The sequence below is a fragment of the Mus caroli genome, chromosome 11 (genome assembly GCF_900094665.2).
Source record: "Mus caroli chromosome 11, CAROLI_EIJ_v1.1, whole genome shotgun sequence".
Lineage (NCBI taxonomy): Eukaryota > Metazoa > Chordata > Mammalia > Rodentia > Muridae > Mus > Mus caroli.
The window spans coordinates 111,882,718-111,903,833 of NC_034580.1; the positions used below are offsets into that span (position 1 = coordinate 111,882,718).

Below are 21,116 nucleotides of genomic sequence, written 5' to 3' on the forward strand. Positions count from 1 at the left end.
CTAGCCCGCATACTTTCTCTGGTGATTTACAGGTTACTATATTATATTATGAAAATATTGGCTGAGTAGCTTGCTGGCTCGGGGGCAATGCTCTAGACTGACTTTAGAAACGGTGCGCCAACTGTACTGGTACGGAGGCAAGGCAATTACTGCACTGTTGGCAGTGTAATTACATTTGGAACATTCTCCGTGGAATCGTTTCAGGCCTCCCCAACTGGTTCCTTGCTCTCCGGAGGATCCAATTTAAAGGTAGAGTTCACCTCCGACCACACTGACAATGCTCAGGTAATAGTTAAGAGTGACTAGACTACAATTACCACAAGGCATCGCGGATCCTCAGCATCCGGGACACCGTCCGCAAAGATTTCTGGGTATTGTGGTCTTGCACTTTAGCAGCGACACTGTGCCAACGGTAAAATTTCACCGGAAAGGAGGACCACAACTCCCAGCAACCTTTGCTGCCGAGCGGGGGGTCTTCACGTTCTCGTGGCGCGGCGCAGGCGCTGTGGGTCTTCGGCGCGGACCGCGCAGACTGAATAATAAAAGGGGAGCGGCGAAGAGGCAGGAAGACAGGACCATGTCGAAGGGCCCCGGGCCCGGCGGCTCGGCAGCTTCCTCGGCGCCCCCGGCCGCTACCGCTCAGGTGCTGCAGGCACAGCCCGAGAAACCGCAGCACTACACGTACGTAGAGCCCCCCCCGCCGCGCGCGCACGCCTGACGTCAGCGGCCAGCGTGAGTCACGCGCGCAGGGAGAGCGCGAGGCTGTGCCCCCCCCCCTTCCTCCGGCTCGGCCCAGACCGGTTCCAACCTGCTGGGACCGGTCCCAGCTTCCTTCAACTGTCACCAACCTCTGGTCGGGCAGTGGGGCGGGAAACTCGGTCCCAGCCTCCGAGTCGGAAAGGCAGGAGCGCGGGTCCCTAATCCACACTTCTCAGGCCAGGCCTCAGAGGCCTGACGGTCTCAGACATAAAACCCGATAAGTCCACGACATGACAAGTGGAAGTCTGTACCAACCAGCACAAGACCTGTCTAGAAATGACTGTTTGCTTGAAGTCTCGGGAGGAGACTCCGTGCACCGGAGGCCTTTTGTATCTTTAAGGCCTGTTAGATTGTCCACGAGGATCACCCATGCTTGAATTCCCTTAAACAGTCAAACGTGCAGACGTGGGCTCACTCCATGCAGGCTGTACTGTCCAGCTTGAGTCGGCGACATCCGGGGTGTTAATGGTTGCAGACCCCTTCAGCATCGGGCAGGCGAGGGAACCTCATCGTAACTGGCCTAAATGAGATTGCCAAAATGTAAAAACTGCATGTGTACAAGCTTAGGTCCCAGCCTTCCTTGCTGTCATGTCACCGTAGGCCTAGGTTCTGTGAGACAAAGGCCAATGCTGTGGTTCCTCTTGTAAAGCCCTGTTGGTTTCCATTCCCTGCTGTGCCAGGAGTGTCTCCACTGGGTGCCTGAGTGATGGGCCGGTTTAGGAGGTTCCCAACCTGTGGAAAGGTCAGAATCCGAGAGATTGAACAACACTCCAGCCAGGAGCTGGCAGCATCCGAACTAAAGTCAGGCAGAAGCAGCTCTGGCTCGACACTTTTGGGAGATGGGACAGGGGAACATTAGTTATAGAAAATGTATTGGTTTCTTCGAGTGAGTGGCTAGTGTTGGCTGTCATCATCCACACTTGACTGTAACTCAGGTTAGCCTTTCAAGTCTGGTGGTCATCAGTTGGTCCTTTCTTACTGGAGTTCTCTCCCTCTGCAACCTTGCCATTGCTTTTGATGAGAAGGTCTAACATCAGGATAACGCCACTTATCTGGTCACACACACAAATTTGTAAACTTAGTGGAACTGTGAAAAACATTTACATTTGTTTATTTGTATGTGAGTCTGTGGGAACACTCTCGCAGCGCCACGCAGGTGTGGAGGTCAAAACAGTCTGAAGGAATTGGCTCTCTCCTTTTACATCGAGGGTTCCAGGGATTGAATTCAGTTGGCTAAGCCTGGCCACTGCTCTGTCATCTCACAGTCAGGACCTTGTGTTGTAGTATTAAACTGAAACCCAGGCCTCTTACATGTTGGGATCACATCTGTCATTGGGCTGCGTCTTCGCCACGTACCCCCAGTTGTTTGTTTATCCTTTACTTTTTAAGCTAGGATTTCGCCAAGTTGTTTGTGCTGGCCTTGACTTGCTTTAATCCAGACAGAACTTGAACTCAGCATCCTCCTGCCTCAGATTTCTTTTCTTTCTTTCTTTCTTTCTTTTTTTTCTTTTTTTTCTTTTTTATTTTTTTCAAGACAGGGTTTCTCTGTATAGCCCTGGCTGTCCTGGAACTCACTTTGTAGATCCGGCTGGGAAATCCTCCTGCCTCTGCCTCCTGAGTGCTGGGATTAAAGGCATGCGCTACCACGCCAGGCTTTTTTTTTTTTTTTTTTTTAAGATTTATTTATTATGTATACAGCGTTCTGCCTGCATGTATCCTGCAGGGCAGAAGAGGGCGTCAGATCTCATTATAGACGGTTGTGAGCCACCATGTGGTTGCTGGGATTTGAACTCAGGACAGTTCTTTTAACCTCTGAGCCACCTCTCCAGCCCCTGCCTCAGATTTTTGAGTAGCTGGGATTACAAATCTGTACCACTGGGCCTCATTTTGGAACTTTTTAATGATCTCTGGCTACTTGGATCATGGTTTTTTGGTACAATTCCAAACAAATTGGAATAAATCTTGGTTTCTTTTTGAGAATGTGTGTGTAATGTACACATTGTTGCTTATAGATCAGGGGAGGACATTAGTTGTCCTATCCCTCTTCATTTCCTTAAAGTAGGTTCTTTGGGGCTAAAGAGATGGCTCTGTGGTTAAGAGCACTGGCTGCTCTTCCAGAGGTCCTGGGTTCATTTCCCAACACCTACATGCAGTTCATAGCTGTCTATAACTAGTCCACGGGGATCCTATGCCTTCTGGTATGCAGGCATACACATAGACAAACCACCCATATACATAAATAAGTCTTTTTAAAAATAGCTTATTTTACTGGGCCTAGCATCTGCTTCCTCTACCTCCAACACTGGGGTTGTAAGCATGTGTGGCCATGCCTGGCTGGACATGGCGATGAGGATTCAAACTCAGCACTCACAGAGCCTTCTCCACAGCCACTTTTTTTTTTCTTTTTGAGCATAAGGTCTTACTGTGTAGTTTTGCTTAGCCTGGAGCTCACTGTTGCTCAGATTGGCCTCCCTGGGGGATCCTTTTCTCTAAAACTCTGAGATAACAGGAGGTGGCCAGCATGAGTTCTGCAGTCTGTTTCTGTGTTGTGTGGTCGCCCAGATACTGTGAGATTACATTAGAATGCTTTTCTGATCATTTTGAAATTACAGATGAAAGCGGACACAGTGAAGTTGTCAGCGTCTGAGTTGTTTGCTTGCTTGTTTTTCAAGACAGGGTTTCACTATATAGCCCAGTTCTGGAATTCATGGCTTTGAACTCAGATCTGCCTGCCTCTGCTGCTGGAGTAGTGGGATTAAAGGCACGTGTATCATTGCCCAGCTGTATCTGAATTTTAAAATTTTTTTATTTTATTTGTCTAATGTGTGTCTGTGTGTATGTTTGTGTAGCAGGAGCATGCCTGGTCCTTTTGAAGCCAGAAGGGGACATCAAATCCTCTAAAACAGGAATTACAGATGGTTGTGGGCTGCCGCATGAGTGATGTGAAGCAAACCAGGTTCTCTGCAAGAGCAGCCAGTGCTGCCTGCTGAGCCGGCTGTCCAGCCCTAATATCTGAGGTTTGATCCTCTTGATTCTCAGCTGTTTGGTATCTGTTCTATTTCTTTCTTTTTTTTTTTTTAAAGATTTATTTATTTATTATATGTAAGTACACTGTAGCTGTCTTCAGACATACCAGAAGAGGGAGTCAGATCTTGTTACGGATGGTTGTGAGCCGCCATGTGGTTGCTGGGATTTGAACTCCGGACCTTCGGAAGAGCAGTCAGGTGCTTTACCCACTGAGCCATCTCACCAGCCCCCTGTTCTATTTCTTGAGGGTTGGTACAGAGTCATGGACCTTGGCTCCTGAGGCATCTTTATTTATTAAATCATGTATTTATTTTGTGTGCCTGTGGTATGAGGGTAATGTATATGTGGGCATTAGTTATCTCCTTTCTCCATATGGGATATAGAAATAAGGTTTGGTGGCAAGTATCTTTACCTTCTGAGTCATCTTACCAGCTTGAGGGTTTTTTTGTTTTGTTTTGTTTTGTTTTTTTGTTTTTCAAGACAGGGTTTCTCCGTGTAGCCCTGGCTGTCCTGGAACTCACTCTGTAGACCAGGCTGGCCTCGAACTCAGAAATCCGCCTGCCTCTGCCTCCCAAGTGCTGGGATTAAAGGTGTGCACCACCAATGCCCAGCTTATAGCTTTTTATCTAAAAAATTAAAAAAAAAAAACCCAGAACAACCAAATCAGAGAAGCCAGCTGTTTGTTGTGGCATTTAAAAATTGATAACTTGAGCAACTGGGTCCCCCAGGCCCAAGTGCGGGAAGCATGAGGCGGTGTCCCTGATCTGTATTACTAAGGTGACTCAGTTGCTGTCCTTAGGGATTAGTGGATGGAGGTGTTAGGACAGTCTTCATACATAGCACAGACACACGTGGCATTCACTGAGGCACCTTCTCTACCTGCTTCCAAGTGTGGTCTTACGGTGGAGCCTCCATGCCCAGCTGCTGCTGCTGTTTGTGCACTGGCATTTTGCCTGCAGGTATATCTGTGAGGGTGTTGGATCCTTTGTAGCTGGAGTTACAGAGAGTTGGGAGCTGCCATGTGGGAGCTGGGAATTGAACCCCCATCCTTTGGAAGTGCAGCAAGTGCTCTTAACCATTGTTCCATATCTCCAGTCCCATAATGTTTTGCCTTTTAAGACTTTCTGACGTGTTGTTTTTAAGGGAGTTTGTTTTAGGACAGTGCTCTCAATGAAGCCCAGCCTGCCTCAAACTCAGAGTCCCACCCCTCGCTTTGAGATGTCTGCTGCTATCGTTTGACTTGTTAGTTCCCTGGTCACTCAAGGTTTTCTGTGGAAGATGACCCCAAGCTGCTAATGACCCCTCTGTCTCTACCTCCCAGGTGCTGGGGTTACAGACCTGTGTCCAGGAAGGCTTGAACACTCCTGTAGCCAAAAGTTTATGACAACATGGTTTGAAGGATAGTTATTTTGTTGATATTTCCCTTTAATCTTTTTTTTTTAGAATTTTTGTTGTTGGGTGTTTGTTTGTTTGTTTGTTTTGTTTTGTTTTTTGTTTTTTTGAGACAGGGTTTCTCTGTATAGCCCTGGCTGTCCTGGAACTCAGAAATCCGCCTGCCTCTGCCTCCCAAGTGCTGGGATTAAAGGCGTGCGCCACCACGCCTGGCGTTGTTGTTTTTAAGATTTATTAACCTAATTTATGTATGTGAGTGCACTGGAGCTATCTTCAGACACACCAGAAGAGGGCATCAGATCCTGTTACAGATGATTGTGAGCCATCATGTGTTTACTGGGATTTGAACTCAGGACCTCTGGAAAAGCAGTCAGTGCTCTTAACCACTGAGTCACCGCTCCAGCCCCCTCCTCTCAATCTTTTTAATAATCTTGCATTAAGGGAAATTGAAATAATCAGCAAATGGTTGCTGCTATTTGTGCTAGCCATGAGAAATCCAGTCCTTAAAGAAAAATATGATTATATCAGAGTTCTGTCATATAGTTCCAAGTATTTGATTAGCACTCAGGAGAATGACGGTGATGTGTGTGTTAAGACATTTCCAGTGGCGGGCTGGCAAGATGGCTCAATGGTTAAGAGCACTGACTGCTCTTCCGAAGGTACTGAGTTCAAATCCCAGCGAACCACATGGTGCCTCACAACCATCTGTAATGGGATCTGATGCCCTCTTCTGGTGCATCTGAAGACAGCTACAGTGTACTTACGTATAATAAGAAATAAATCTTTAAAAAAAAAAAAAAAGACACTTCCAGCATAAGAACCAGTGTGTCTCTTTACTTGACAAGGGCAACATTTAAACCAGCTTTGTTTACAGCAAGTCTACTTTGTATATTAGAAGAGTTTTATAAAAAACAGACTCAAGAATAAGAAATTGGCCAGATAGATGGTGGTGTCCCACACTTTAATTTTGTGTGTGGTTTTCGAGACAATGTTTCTCTGTGTAGCCCTAGCTATCTTGGAACTTACTTTGTAGACCAGGCTGGCCGCAAACATTCTGCCTGCCTCTGGGCCACCACGGCAAGAGTCTCCAGAGTGCTGGGATTAAAAGTGTTCCCTGCTAGGACAGGCTGAGGAAGGTATCATTTATATATAATAACAGTTTCTTTTGTTATTTTGCCCCTGTAAGAGGCAGTATGCTTCAGACATCCCTGTTTTGGAGTCCTTCAGCGTAGCTTAATTCTTAGACTTGTTAATGCTCTTGATGCAGGAAAATGAAATTCTAGTTACTTAAAAGGTTTTGGGATGATTTTATTTATTCATTTATTTTTGAAACGGTCTCACTGTACCTTTGAATTCAAAGATCTTCTTGCCAGTGCAGGAATTAAAGGCATGCAGCACAGATATCTGCCCTCTAAGTGATTTCTTAGAAGAGAAGTGCTCTATCTATAATCCTGTCTGTACCGGCATCGCCTAGATTTAGGCCTTGGTTTTTTGTTGTTGTTGTTATAGGTGTAACATTGTGTTTATTTTGTGGGTTGCAGATGTCAGAGGACTGTTTGCAAGAGTGGGTTTCATGTCCCATGTGGACTGCAAGAGTGGGTTTCCCAGACTTGGCCATAGGTACCAGCTCTTACCGTCAGTCAGTCCAGGTCAGGGTTGGTTTCTTATTATTATAGCGTTATTCAGGAAAGACGGCGTGGTTCTGGTTGGTAGGATGACTGCCTCCTGGTCTGTATAGAGAGGGCGGCTATTTTGAGGCGGTTTGTTAGTTGCTGCATTGCTATTATGAACCTTATTTGATTTCATCTGATTGTGTTGGGAAGATTTAAGAAGTGGACATGTACTGAAATCGTCGTTGCAAATTGCAGTAAAGCCACACACATACTGGAGTGAAACTTACTGAGCGGCAGAAGTCACCCACTGAACTCATTGCTTAGCAGCACGAGAGGAAGAGTTAAGTTCCAGTAGTCCTTTCTGGTTATTTACATGCTTATCAAATCAAATTAATTTCCCGCAGAACAGAAAGGCTCCTTGTGGCTTCAAGTCAAGGCTCAGCAAACCCCATTACTCCAGTGCCAAGCTGACAGGAGGCTCTTAAGCTTGGTGCCTGCTTGACAGTTGTTAAACCTAAAGTAGGGATTGAAGTTACGATTTGCTTAATGGTTAAGTTTCTTTGTTTTAATCCAGCGGTGTTAGATCCTAAAGAAGGCTCCCTCAGCCCATATGCATCTGCTTTGACTGGTGGTCTCTGTCAACCTACAAAGACTGACCTATTGCTGAGGGCAGCTGGACAACTCTGAACAACTTAGAGAACTCCATCTTGGGCACTCTGTAAGGAGCTTCTTTGGAGATAGCACCCCATGTAAGTGCAGAAAACAAGACACCCACGTGGACCTACTACTTCCCGATTCCAACACCCTGATGCCTGAAGGTGAGGTCTCTTCTTCTCCTGTGTCTCAGAAGCCATGTGCACACTTAGAGCCCTGCAGCCTGAGAATTGCACAGGCAGCCTTTCTTGCTAGGCATTTGCCTGGCTGTGATTTTCTGTTAGAAGCTGCTGGGTCAGGAGCTATGAAAACAGGCTCCATCAACTTCAGCACACAGTGGAGGAGAAAGGCTCTGCTTCTGTTTCCAATCTGGATAGAAGTTGTTTAATAGTTAAAGATTTTGTTTTTGTTGTTCTGTAATCCAATTGTGTTTGACCCTAAAGAAGTGTTCCCACTGGCCAAGTATATCTTCTGTATTTTGAAGTTGCAACTATGGACATTTGCGGCTAATCCTCTCCTTTATTTGTAAGACAGGATCTCTCTTCGTATAGCCCTGGCTGTCCTGAGACTCACGGGGATCCTCCTACCTCTGCCTCTGAGAGCTGGGATTATTGCACCACTGTGCCTGGCCTCTGCCTTCCCTTTTAACGTGGATGAATTTGGGGGCATACTAATGTGTTATGTGAAGGTTGATGCTGACTGTAAACTTTTCTGCCATTCTTAGTAATACATAAGGTTACACTAACCTAGTTATTAAAAATACTAAGATTCTTGGTTTGGTGTTATCTAGATGTGCAGCATTCCATAGCAGGGTCGCCCTAGACAATCTTTTTAATATGCCTAGCGACAGAGACTCCTGAGAACCATGGGAAACAGCACATGTGATCATGAGCATGGGGTGTATTTTCTGTTCAGTTAGAATATTCTGGAATTAGACAGCTGTGATGATGACACCATTTTTGGTTTTCTTTGAGACAGGGACTCACACCAATCTGCCTGCCTCTCCCCCATGTGCTGGGGTGACGTGTCCAGCGACATTGTTTTTTCTGCTTAAAAGAATTTTTTTTAATCAACATGTTAGTTATCCTGACGTTTCTCCCTCCCGTCTTCCCATTGCTCTGCTACCCCTCTTACAGCCCCCTTCCCTTCTTCAGGCGTTGTCTCAGCTAGCTCAGGCTGGCCTCAGACTTGCTGGCTTTCCAAGTGTAACCTTGAACTTCAGATCTTCCTGCCTCCACTTGAGTGCTGAAATTACAGGTGTGCATTGCCATTTGTAGTTTATGTGGTCCAGGGTATCTAGCCAAGATCAAGCCCAGGACTAACCGAGGTACATTTTCAGCCCAGTGATTGTACTTGATCAAATATACTGAAAACTGCCACATGTACACTTTAATGAGTTTAAACTGTATGACTTTTTCTCAAATTTTTAAAAGTTTTAATAAGGATTACTTCCATAGAGGCTTTTGAACTTATGATCTGTTCAGCAGTCTTCTGTTCAATACGGGAAAGACCATGATTTGCAAAAAGCTTCAAGTTGCCCTCCTCCCAACCTGTCAGTATCTGTGTTCTTACATGTGTGCCTCAGGTGCATGCCCCATGTCACCTGAGGTCAGAGAGCTAGTGAGCTTTCGAGCTAAGCAGACACTCGCAGAAAGTTTGACAAGTGTCTATAATTGACAACTGCTAAAGGAAGAAGCCTGTCTTCCCCAAATGGCTTCATGACCTGAGCTGGGTTCACTTCCCAGGGCAGGAACGGTGTGGAAGAGAATGTCTGCTAGGGTGGAGGAGCCCGTTGTCGGTACAGATGGGTGGTCAGGGCAGCCAGCCCACAGGATTCAGGCACGTAGGTTGGTGCTAATCTGCATTCCTTGTAGTAACCACAGCAAACTTTTTATCATTTTTCTGTAAAATCCCTCAATTTTCACTCCTGTTTTTCTTTGCCGGTGTGTAGAATTTGACAGCACTCTCAAGAGCTGAGGAGGAAGTGAAGATGGAAAGGAGACTAGCATCTAAAAGCAGACATAGCGTTCTCTGTGAAGTGACCTTTTCCTGTGGTGGCTCAGTTTATTTAGGAGATAAAGAAGATAAAGATAGATAAAGAAGAAACTGAATTTATCAAATGGTTCCTCCCTTATTTTCTGTGTCACAGTTTGCATCCCATGTTCAGCATTGACCCCTATGGCCACCGTCAGTCCTGAAAGCCTGGCTTCATAACGAGGACTGGGGAGGTTCAGGTCTCATCATGGCTTATATACAGAACAGCTCCTTCTATATGGTGTGCTAGTGATTAAAGTTTTAACTAGTTTTCATGTCCTAGCTTTTTATTAATTTTGTTATTTACTGTGTCTTTTAGTGATATTTATTTACAAGGTTTTGTTACTTGGTGACCTAATGCCTTTTTTTTAAGTCTGTGTGAATCAAATCTGTCTAAACATAAATTAGAGATCAATACTTTTCTATTTGAAAACGTATAATTTATTATTATTATTATCATTATTTATGTATATGAGTACACTGTAGCTGTACTGATAGTTGTGAGCCATCATGTGGTTGCTTGGAATGAAGGTTGCTCACTCTGACCTAAAGATTTATTTATTTATTATTATATCTAAGCACACTGTAGCTGTCCTCAGACGCACCAGAAGAGGGCGCCAGATCCCATTACAGATCTCATTACGGATGGTTGTGAATCACAATGTGGGTGCTGGGATTTGAACTCAGGACCTGCAGAAGAGCAGTTAGTGCTCTTAACTGCTGAGCCATCTCACCAGCCCTAATTATTCTTATTATTTAAGTTATATGTGTATGTATGTAGAGGAAAGTATGGTGTATGTGTACCATGTGAGTGCAGTCCCCTCAGATCCCCTGATGCTGGAATTTCAGGTGATTGTGAGCTGTGCAACATAGACGCTGAGAACTGAACTGTGGTCCCTGCAGGAACAGCATAATCTCTTATGAGCTGGGACATCTCTCCAGCCCTTGAATTTATAGACTTCATGTAGCTTGCCTTTTTTTTTCTTCTCTTTTCTGAGTTTTAGAAAATAGAGATAATCCAGTGAATATTGAAAATAAATCAGTTATTTTTCTTTAAGTAGATGCATGCATCTGGTTTAAGTTTAAAGAACACTAATCATATTACAAAGTGATTATGATTATTATATGTATATAAAATTACTTGGAGAAAAGTTTTCAGAAGGCCAACAAGTGGGTTGTGTGAAATCTTCATTGTTTAATTTCTTCGTGGTGTCTGTGGCTGGCCTGGCCTTGAACTCACAGTGATCTGTCTGCCTTACCTTTCCAAGTGTTGGGATTATATGTGTGTACCCCCACACCCTGCTGTGATGGCTTTTTACTCCGGTGCCTGAGTAGTGCGCTGAGTCGTCCCCTCCCCTGTGGATCACTGCTTCTTGGCTGCTATGGTTCCTTGAGTGTGGGGCTCTGGGAGATTGCAGTGTAAAGAGTATAGTCCCAGAGTCGTGCTTCCTCTCGGTTCTTGGAGGAATTGAGAGCCTGGGTGAGTGTCCCTTGGCTTTTAGCCTCTTGGGTTTCTGGAGAGCTGATTGAAGAATGGTTTGTAGTCCATTTAGTTCTCAGATCTTGTCCTCTTAGAACTTTTCTTTGAAACAGGATCTCACTATGCAGCCCTGGCTGACATAAAACTGCCAGTATAGGTCAGGCTAGCCTCCGGTTCATAGAGATCCATCAGCCTCTGTCTCCTGAGTGCCGGGATTAAAGTCTTGGGTGTGGCCTGGGGCTGACTGGACACAGCTGTGCATTTTCCCTGAAAACCTAGCTCTCCCAAGGTAGTAGGGGTCCACACCTGTCATCCTGTTTGTCCAGAAGGCAGATGCAGGAAGTTATCCTGGTTTTTAGTGAAATCCTTTGTTCCCTTCATGGAAGATGGAAGCCAGTGATCTAGGTGGTTTTGTTCTGGTTTCCTGTGAGTGTAAAGTGGGAGAGAAAAGAAAAAATGGAAAATTCTAGAGAAACACTTTGATGCATAATTAACAGATTGTACAGTTTTGATAATGGTTTATGCATAAGTTTAGAAATCTTTGTAGTACCGGGCAGTGGTGGCACACGCCTTTAATCCCCACACTTGGGAGGCAGAGGCAGGCGGATTTCTGAGTTCGAGGCCAGCCTGGTCTACAGACTGAGTTCCAGGACAGCCAGGGCTATACAGAGAAACCCTGTCTGGAAAAAAAAAAAAAAAAGAAAAAAGAAAGAAATCTCTGTAGTGAGTTAAAAGTAGCATTTATTTGTATATTTATTTACTTAATGTGTATGAATATTTGCCTGCATGTATGGAAGTGTGCCATGTGCTTGAGTCGCCTCCTGGAGCTGGAGTTGTGTATGGTTGTGAGCCACCATGTGGGTTCTGAGAATCAAACCCAGGTCCTCTGAAAGACTAGCCAGTGCTCTTAACCACTGCGCCATTTCAGCAGTGTGTGTGTTTCTGTATTTATGTCTGTGTATCCAGTACACACATGGTACCTGCAAAGGCCAGAAGAGGGTATATGATTCCCTGGAAGTAGAATTATAGACAGTTATAGACAGTTATGAGCTATGTAGGTGCTAGGAATTGAACATGGGTCCTCTGGAGGAATAGACAGTATCCTTAACTGCTAAGCCATCTCTTCAATCCCCCAAAAGTGGCTCTAATTTTTGTTTTGTTTTGTTTTTCGAGACAGGGTTTCTCTGTGTAGCCTTGGCTGTCCTGGAACTCACTCTGTAGACCAGGCTGGCCTCGAACTCAGAAATCCGCCTGTCTCTGCCTCTCAAGTGCTGATATTAAAGGCGTGCACCACCACTGCCCGGCTGGCTCTATTTTTTTTTTTTTTTTTTTTTGGTTTTTCAAGACAGGGTTTCTCTGTGTAGCCCTGGCTGTCCTGGCACTCACTTTGTAGACCAGGCTGGCCTCGAACTCAGAAATCCGCCTGCCTCTGCCTCCCGAGTGCTGGGATTAAAGGCTGTGCCACCACGCCCGGCTCTCTATTTTTTTTTTTTAATGTGTTGTTTGCCTGTATGTATTTATGACTGTTTGTGTGTGATCGGGGTTTGCATGTGGATGCCAGAGGTCAGCTTTGTGGAGTCAGTCGTCTCTTGACATTTTTCTTTGTTTCTGGAGATTAAACTCATGTCAGGCTTCTACAGCCACCCTTATCCACTGCGCCATCTTGTAGGTCTTGAAGTATTCCTTTAAAAAACCCTGTGTTTGGCCTCTTGTCCTATGAGAGTTTTTTCTGCAGTCCATTTCAGTCTTGAGTGCTAAGCTCTGAGTTACTCTCCAGCATGTCTCACATGGCCGAAGGCTGGCTGCTCCCTGTGATGGTCTGCCTCATGGTGCTGTCATGGGGTGTTGGTGTTTCCTTTGTGAACTTTTAATTCCTTGATGCTTGATTCAGAGAATACTCTCTATTGTACGGTTTGCTGCTGAGTCATGTAGAGTGTAATATGTAGTAGTTTTATATATATATATATAAAACCTGAGAAGGCCTAACCTAAAATCCTAAAGTACAAAACTGATCACAGACATGACATCCCAAGCAGAGGGCCAAGTGTGATATCTCATTGAGTAAAAAATACTTCTCTCCTAAGCCCGAGGACCTGGTCTTGAATACCTAGCGTCCAGATAAAGCTAGGTATGGTAGCACATGCCTGTAATCTCAGCACGTTGACTGTGGAAACAGGATTCTGATGGTTTGCTGACCCACTGGTGTAGCCAAATTGCTGAGCTTCAGGTTCAGTGACAGCCTTTGTCTTAAATAGGTGGAGAACAATAGAGGAAGGCACCCAACATCAACTCCATACACACGTGCACCAAGTACTCACGCACACATACGTGTAAATACAAAAATAAAAACTTTAAGACCAAGTGGAAAGTTTCTCTTCTCGTTCTGTGTACTGAGTCACAGGTAGGGGTGGGCATGGTGTGCATACCTATAATTCTGGTTACTCAGGAGTTGATATTTCTAAAATGTATGTGAAATGTACATTTGTAAACAGTCTTCCATCCTCATGATAGCTTAGGTACAGTGTAGATATCCAAGTTCAAAGATGATCATCTCAAGCACTTCAATAAGGCATCGTCAGCCTGTAAAGGAAAGTGTGTGCGTATGATTAATACGCAGAGCAGGGCAAGAACTAAGAAATGCATAGCGTGGACCTGGGTGTGTAGCTTAGTGGGAGAGTGCTGGCCTACTATGTGCAAGGCCCTGGGTTCTGTCCCCATTTTTCTGGGCAGTGAGGAGCTAACAGAGAGCTAGGTGGAAGCAAGGAAGACTTCTCAGGAACCGTGACACCCAAAGGTTCATGTCCCTTCAGTCCAGCTCCTGATGGCTCCTCCAGGGAAGGAATGAGATGAACAAAGACAGGAAAGATTTCTGGCTACAAGCATTCCAGTTGTAGCCAGAATGAAGAGGAGTCAGAAAAGACAGTTGGAAGAGCACAGTGGGCCTGATGGACGGCACTTGGAATGCGAGGCTGAGCGGTGGTGGCAGCTTTCCCAGGCTTTAGGAAAAGTAACGAGGCCTTTTAAAAAGAGCGCTCTATCTGACACGCAGCAGCAGCAGCAGCAGCAGCAGTGTGGCCTAGATGATCTGTTGCCGTCACCCCACCTGAGGAGTTCCTGCCAGGCAGGATGTATGGAGCCATTGCATGTGGCACTGGAGACATTGCTGCCCCAAGGATGCAAGCTCCATGCATAGCTTCTACCCCAGGCGAGCGGCTTTCCAGGACAGCTATGCCAAAGTTAGGGACCACACACTAGTGTTCTACCCTATCTATCGCCTGTGTTCTCACCAAGAGGCTGACACCAGACTTTGTTTTGTTTTATTGTTCTTGAGACAGAGCCTCACTAAATAGTCCTGACTAGCCTGAAATCCTCTGTTGTAAAGGCTGGCTTCCAACTCACACAGATCCATCTTCCTCTGCCTCCTAAGTGCTGAGATTAAAGTGTGTACCACTAAGCCCAGCCTCAAATGTGTTCTTTTTCTGAGTCAGGGTCTCACTGCATAGACCAGGCTGACCCCAAACTTGCCCGAGCCTGTGCCAAGTAGTGGGGTCAAAGACTATGCTTCCACACCTTGTCAGACTTTTCTTTGTTTGTTTGTTTTTGAGACAGGGGTTTTTTGTTGTTGTTGTTTTTTTGTTTTTTTGTTTTTTTCGAGACAGGGTTTCTCTGNGTAGCCCTGGCTGTCCTGGCACTCACTTTGTAGACCAGGCTGGCCTCGAACTCAGAAATCCGCCTGCCTCTGCCTCCCGAGTGCTGGGATTAAAGGCGTGCGCCACCACGCCCGGCTTTGTCAAACTTTTAAGAGCACCAAAAAAAAAACAACCAAATTTTTTTGTTTTTTGTTTTTTGTTTTTCGAGACAGGATTTCCCTTTGTAGTCTGGCTGTCCTGGAACGTACTCTGTAGACCAGGCTGGCCTTGAACTCAGAAATCCTCCTGCTTCTGCCTCCGAAGTGCTGGGATTAAAGGTGTGCACCACCACTGCCCAGCCCACAACTTTATTTTACAACTAAAAACACAACAAGTTCCCTAATGGTTAACATGGCTTGCACCTAAAATCCTAGCTATTTAGGAGCCTAAGGTTACCCAAGCCTGAGACTTTGAGGTCAGCTTGGGCAACAACAGCCTCAAGAGAGCAGCAAAATATTGGATACCATCTAGATAGAGTCACAGATAGTCAGCAATTCAGTTCTTCAGTGTTAGTGTATCCCATGGAATATGCTAGGAAACTACCCAGGGCTTAGCTGCAGCTCTGTCTTAAGTGGGTGTTCGGTGTTACACTTCTGTCTGACCCTGTGTCTAGGTCTGCTTTTATTGGTCAGACATGTGAGCAGAAAGACCTACTTCTATGCCCTTCAGATCTAGGCTCCACCCAGCTCAAATCAGGTTGCTTCTGCCTTACTCCCTTACATTTATAACCACTCTACACTGGGCACTCTGTATGTCTTCCCACCTCACAATCCATTTGTTGCCTGTATAATTACGCTTGAAAGAATGTCTGAAGAAAATGGCCTGCCAAATGGTTTTGAAGATGGCACCTGGTGATCTGAGTTGGATCTTGGGACCCAGGTAAAGGTGGAAGGAGAAAGCCAATTCCACACTTTTCCCACCCACCCTGTACACAATGAAATAGTTAAAGGAAGCTGCACTGACTGCCTAGTCAACAACACAGTCTAGGAGAACCTTAGGCGGGATGAAGTGGAGAGAACACATTTTCCCAAGGTTTGATGCCCTCCACTGCAAGGAGTATGGAGAGGTTTTGACATCCTGGCTATTGTTACATGAGGGTAGAGGAGAGAGAATAGCCCAAGCTGTCGTCGTCGTCTTAGGTCTAAGGAGATCAGAACCTCTGTGTGAACCCCTTCCCAATATCTGTGCGAGTGTGTGGGCATCTCAAGGACAGCAATCAGAGCTCGTCCAGAGGGACACTTTGCAAACAGAGCCCCAAAGCAAGCGATGTCTCCATATTTCTCCCCTCAGTCCACAGTCTCAGCTTGGTTCTTGGTATAGGGGAAGCCTTGGGATGGTCAGGTATATGTGGGCAGCAGGGAACCACAGACGCTGGGGAGGTTGCACATGGTCTTGTGAATAACTCTTTCCCTATGATTAGTGGCTTGGCCTGGGAAACCTCAGACGGCTCAGCCAAGCTGCTGTTGAGTACTACAGCTGGCCTCTACAACACGTGGGGCCCTTGTGGCCTGCAGCTCACGCTGGGTGGAACCTAGATGCTGGGACATTCTAAAATCTGAGGTCCAGCCTCAGCCCTGGACCTCTCTTGCTGTCCCAGTGGGACTGGCACCCCAGAACAGTACCCCCGGGACTTGGGGGCTCCCTTTTTGCTGAGAAGCAAAGAGTTTCACTCAGCGCCTGTCCCATCCCTTACAGACAGTCTCCCCGCAGGTACCTGAAGGAGTTCCGCACAGAGCAGTGCCCACTCTTCGTGCAGCACAAATGCACACAGCATCGGCCCTATACCTGCTTCCACTGGCACTTTGTGAACCAGCGTCGCCGCCGTTCCATCCGCCGGCGGGATGGCACCTTCAACTACAGTCCAGATGTCTACTGCACGAAGTATGATGAAGCTACAGGCCTCTGCCCCGAGGGCGACGAGTGAGTGCCCTGCCTGCCCTCAGAGGAGCCCAGGTCTCCTGGGTCAGATGCCCTCAGAATAAGCGTGGGACATTTAGGAAGCTAGGCTGAGGCTGCTCTGGGAGCCTGGCTACAATCTATAGGTCAAACTTGGGCTCATCTGCCCCGACTAAAGGTACAGCACGGGGAGTAGCTTCCATTTTCCTTTGCCTATATTATATGAAAGCCAAAAATCAGCCTTTCTTCCACTAAGGCCACAAGACCACATTTGGACAAAACTGATTCCCTGGGTTTTCTTTCATCCTCTATGTCCTGTTCCCATCTGCTGTACCATCCTGTACAGTTCCCACTGTGGTGGCAGCTCAAAGAGACAGACAGACAGACAGACAGACAGAGACAGAGGGAGCCTGCCTCACTGTTTACCTATTGGCTGATCTTTGTTGTTTGAGACAGGGTCTCATACAGAACCCTTCCTGTCCTGGAACTCATTACTTACACCAAACTGCCTTCACATTCACAGAGACCCATCTTCCCGTCTCCCAAGGGCTGGGATTAAAGGCCTGTGCCACCATGCCTAGCTTGTTGGGTAACTTTAAATGTCTTTTCACGATCTCCTGCTCAGATATTGGGTATACCATTAATAACAAATGAGGTGGCAAACTTGGGACCATTTCTGGCCTTCCTTGCCATTTGTTGAGCCTCTCTGGGAAGTGCTGGGAAGTGTTCAGGTCTGTACAGTGCTCTTGGCTTTTCCTACGGTGGCCAACCTTTTTCACGGAGGTCAAGGTTGACTGACCTCAGAAGCCTATTTAAGTTCGTGGGACACGTGTGCAAGTTTCAAAGGGTTGGTTCTTGGGAGCCGCCTGAGTTGAGTAGCATTCCTTATCCAAACGTATTCATCTAAAAGTGTGTCCCCCCCAAGTGTCTGCAGGCAGCCGCCTGGGGACTCCAAGCCTTCAGATCTTAGCGCTCAGACACAGAGCCCTGGTGGCCAGAGGGTTCATCCATCTCTTCCTCAGTCCACCGCCACTGCACCCTCTGGACCACGGTGACAGCCCGGCAGCTGCCTCCGGAGGCGGCAGAGGTGACTGACCTGGGATGCTGTGTTCCAGGTGCCCATTCCTGCACAGAACCACTGGGGACACTGAGCGCAGGTATCACCTTCGCTACTATAAAACTGGAATCTGCATCCATGAGACAGACTCAAAAGGCAACTGCACCAAAAATGGCCTGCACTGCGCTTTTGCCCACGGGCCTCATGACCTCCGCTCCCCTGTTTACGACATCAGGTAGGCTGATGCCAGGCTGGGGGAGGGGGACAAGGGGCTTAGCTTCTGTAGCTGCTGGCCCCAGCGAGGCAAGAGAGCTGAGGCACTGTGCTCTTTCCCAGTCTCTTGTGCTCCTCCCCACACTGTCTGTCCTTGCCTCTTCTCTTCTCCCAGGGAGCTCCAGGCCATGGAGGCCTTGCAGAATGGCCAGACTACAGTAGAGGGCAGCATAGAAGGCCAGTCAGCTGGGGCTGCAAGCCATGCCATGATAGAAAAAATCCTCAGTGAGGAGCCCCGGTGGCAAGGTACAGGCAACTTCAGGCGGCCCTGGGACCCCCCTCTTCATAGCTGCTCGAGGCTTTGGCCTGAAACTACCTGCTTTTTCCAACTGAAACTGTCATGTCTGGTCCATTAGAAAGCTAGCCCTCCGTCATCCCATTTGAATATTTCACTTTAAATATTGATGGTATATGTATGAGTGTTTGGTCTGAATGTATTTCTGTGTGCCATGTGTACGTACAGATGGCTGTGAGTCACCATGTGGTGCCGTGACCTGAACCCAGGTCCTCTGCAAGAACAGCAGGTGCTTTGAACCAAAGAGCCACCTCCTCAGCCCCACTTGTAGCCCTTCATTTCATGTTAAACCTGTCATTCAAAAGGCACTTGTAAGGGAGTTTCCAGATGGACTGCATTCCTGGGATTCCCCTGGGCACGCGTGCTCTCTCTCTCTCTCTCTCTCTCTCTCTCTCTCTCTCACACACACACACACACACACACACACACACATACCATGCATGTCCACAGCCTGTAAAGAAGTGGACCTGTTGATACCTTGCATGGGATCTCAGCTCTGGGACCCTTTTCCCATTAGCTCTTCTATGCCTTTCCTGCACCACTCCTGCTGTTGTTGGGGTGCTCCAACTCCACTCCCTGACCTCTGCACTCTCACTTTCTGTGTAGAGACTGCTTATGTGCTGGGGAACTATAAGACGGAGCCGTGCAAGAAGCCTCCACGGCTGTGCCGCCAGGGCTATGCCTGTCCCTACTACCACAACAGCAAGGACCGGCGTCGGAGTCCCCGGAAGCACAAATACAGGTCCTTTGGCCCCAAGAGGCCAGCTGTAGGAGGGAGGAGTGGCAGGAAGGGATCATGACTGAGATTGTCATTGCCATGGTTCCCAAGGAGACAGGAATCCAAGCCACTGGGTTTACAGGGCTCAGTTATGAAAGGAGGGACTAGGAAGGACAGCTAAATGGTGGGAGCCCTCTCCTGGTCTTGCATAAGGCCCATCCACTGCTGATTCTTCAGGGTGTGTGTGCTGGAGTAGGGCCAGGCCGTGTGGGAAATGTGATGTGGCTGTGGCCTGCCTCTTGAGCTGTCAGGTTTAGTGTCTCGCTCAAGGAAACAAAGCTGTCCCCCTTAATTGCATGACCAGCTGGGCCAGAGGAACAGCCTGACGTAGTACCCCAGGGAGACCCTTCCTCTCTAGCTGATCTTACCTATTTCTGCACCTAAACTTGAGAGACAAGGAGACCAGGGCAGGGTGGGGGCATTCAGGGTCCCAGGCTCATTCTCTCTTGCTGTTGTCCGACCCTTTCTTGTTGGACCAGGTCGTCTCCATGTCCAAACGTCAAGCATGGGGATGAGTGGGGAGACCCTGGCAAGTGTGAAAACGGAGACGCCTGCCAGTATTGCCACACACGCACAGAGCAGCAATTCCACCCAGAGGTGGGTCCTGGGAGGAGGGCAGCGGTGAGCCACAGCCTGGCACTGCCCTAGAGAATGAGTAGTCACAGTATTGCAGTACTGCTGCTTCTGTAGTGCCCTGTGGGAGCCAGGGCAGCAGAGTGAGGCAGATGTGAGGACAGCTGCTGTGGCTGTAGACATCCCAGGGGGAGCAGGTAAACCCAGGAGAGATCACAAGCCCGGGTTCTCTGGTGGGTGTTTTGAAAGCGACTGTGTGCTTCCTGGGCCTTGGCTCATTTAATATAGGGGGCATACTCATAGGTAGCACCCCAACCAACTCCTGAGAGGAGCCTACCTCTTTGTAATGCCTGGTGGGACCTGTGACTCCAGAAGGAGGGTATTGGTGGTGTAGGCTGCCCAAGATCTGAGGCAGAGGTTGGTAATAAGAAGCTTGGTGTGTGGTGTGTGTCTGTCACTTCAGGACATGAGACAGTGTGGCAGGGCAGTTATGAGTTTAAGGCAGGCATGGGCTATATTTCATTATCCGTTCCCCTAAAAAAGAAGTTGGTGGAAACATAGGGGAATAGAAGGGGCTGAATTGGAAAGGGATTCGAAGCTAGCCCTGCCTCAGTGAAAGCGTCTGCCCATGGCTGAGCTTGACCTGCCTCTGCTCTGCTCTGCCCCCTTCAGATCTACAAGTCCACCAAGTGTAATGACATGCAGCAGGCGGGCAGCTGCCCCCGAGGACCTTTCTGCGCCTTCGCCCACATAGAACGTATGTAGCTCCTGTGGCCCTGGGCGGCTCCCTGTCTTCCTTCCCTGTCCTAACCGCAGCTGAGGCTCAGGCACAGGATCAGTCCCCTGATCACTCGGAAGCTCAACTTGAAGTCCTGTGCAGCTTCTAAGAGCCTGAGATAGACTCAGAGACTCTCACCCTGCCAGACTTTGAATCCCAGGCAGGGGCATGGTACCAAGCATCCCTAGCCCTAGCAGCTCAGTTTCCCTGAACGAGCATGGGGCTCTTCCGCAGTGAGCCTGCTTGGCCCTCCAGGATACAAGGTTGTTTCATATGGCGTCCTTTAAAAACAACAACAAAGGACTGGTTAAATTAATTTAACATTTTTTTTTAAAAGATTTATTTATTATATGTAAGTACACTGTAGCTGTCCTCAGACACTCCAGAAGAGGGCGCGAGATCTCGTTACGGATGGTTGTGAGCCACCATGTGGTTGCTGGGATTTGAACTCTGGACCTTTGGAAAAGCAGTCGGGTGCTCTTACCCACTGAGCCATCTCACTAGCCCTAGTTTAACATTTTTACTTAGTTTAATATAAAATGATCTCATAGCTGTCTGTGGTGGTGCACACCTTTAATCCCAGCTCTGAGGGGGTAGAGGCCGGCGGATCTTTAAGTTTGAGGTTAGTCTAGTCTACGCAGTGAGTTCCAGAGCTATGCAGGAAAACCCTGCCTATTAATTAATTAGTTAATTAACTTTTAAAAAACACTAGTTTTGGGCTGGTGAGATGGCTCAGTGGGTAGGAGCACCCAACTGCTCTTCCAGAGGTCCAGAGTTCAAATCCCAGCAACCACATGGTGGCTCACAACCATCCGTAA

General features: G+C 47.3%; 1 protein-coding gene across 3 annotated transcripts in view; it reads left to right on the top strand.

Moving 5' to 3' along the window:
* The first annotated feature begins 501 nt into the window (after nucleotides 1-501).
* Nucleotides 502-21,116, top strand: part of Unk (unk zinc finger) — a 30,455-nt gene continuing 9,840 nt past the window's right edge. Inside the window, exons 1-7 of one of the 3 annotated variants that reach the window (XM_021176103.2) lie at nucleotides 502-681; nucleotides 16,359-16,568; nucleotides 17,660-17,836; nucleotides 17,990-18,120; nucleotides 18,776-18,911; nucleotides 19,427-19,544; nucleotides 20,193-20,277. In XM_021176103.2, coding sequence (XP_021031762.1) covers nucleotides 578-681; nucleotides 16,359-16,568; nucleotides 17,660-17,836; nucleotides 17,990-18,120; nucleotides 18,776-18,911; nucleotides 19,427-19,544; nucleotides 20,193-20,277 — 961 coding nt within the window. In that variant the 5' untranslated portion in view covers nucleotides 502-577. The remainder of the gene's footprint in view (nucleotides 682-16,358; nucleotides 16,569-17,659; nucleotides 17,837-17,989; nucleotides 18,121-18,775; nucleotides 18,912-19,426; nucleotides 19,545-20,192; nucleotides 20,278-21,116) is intronic. The other 2 variants (XM_029483363.1, XM_029483364.1) reach the window with 2 other exon arrangements.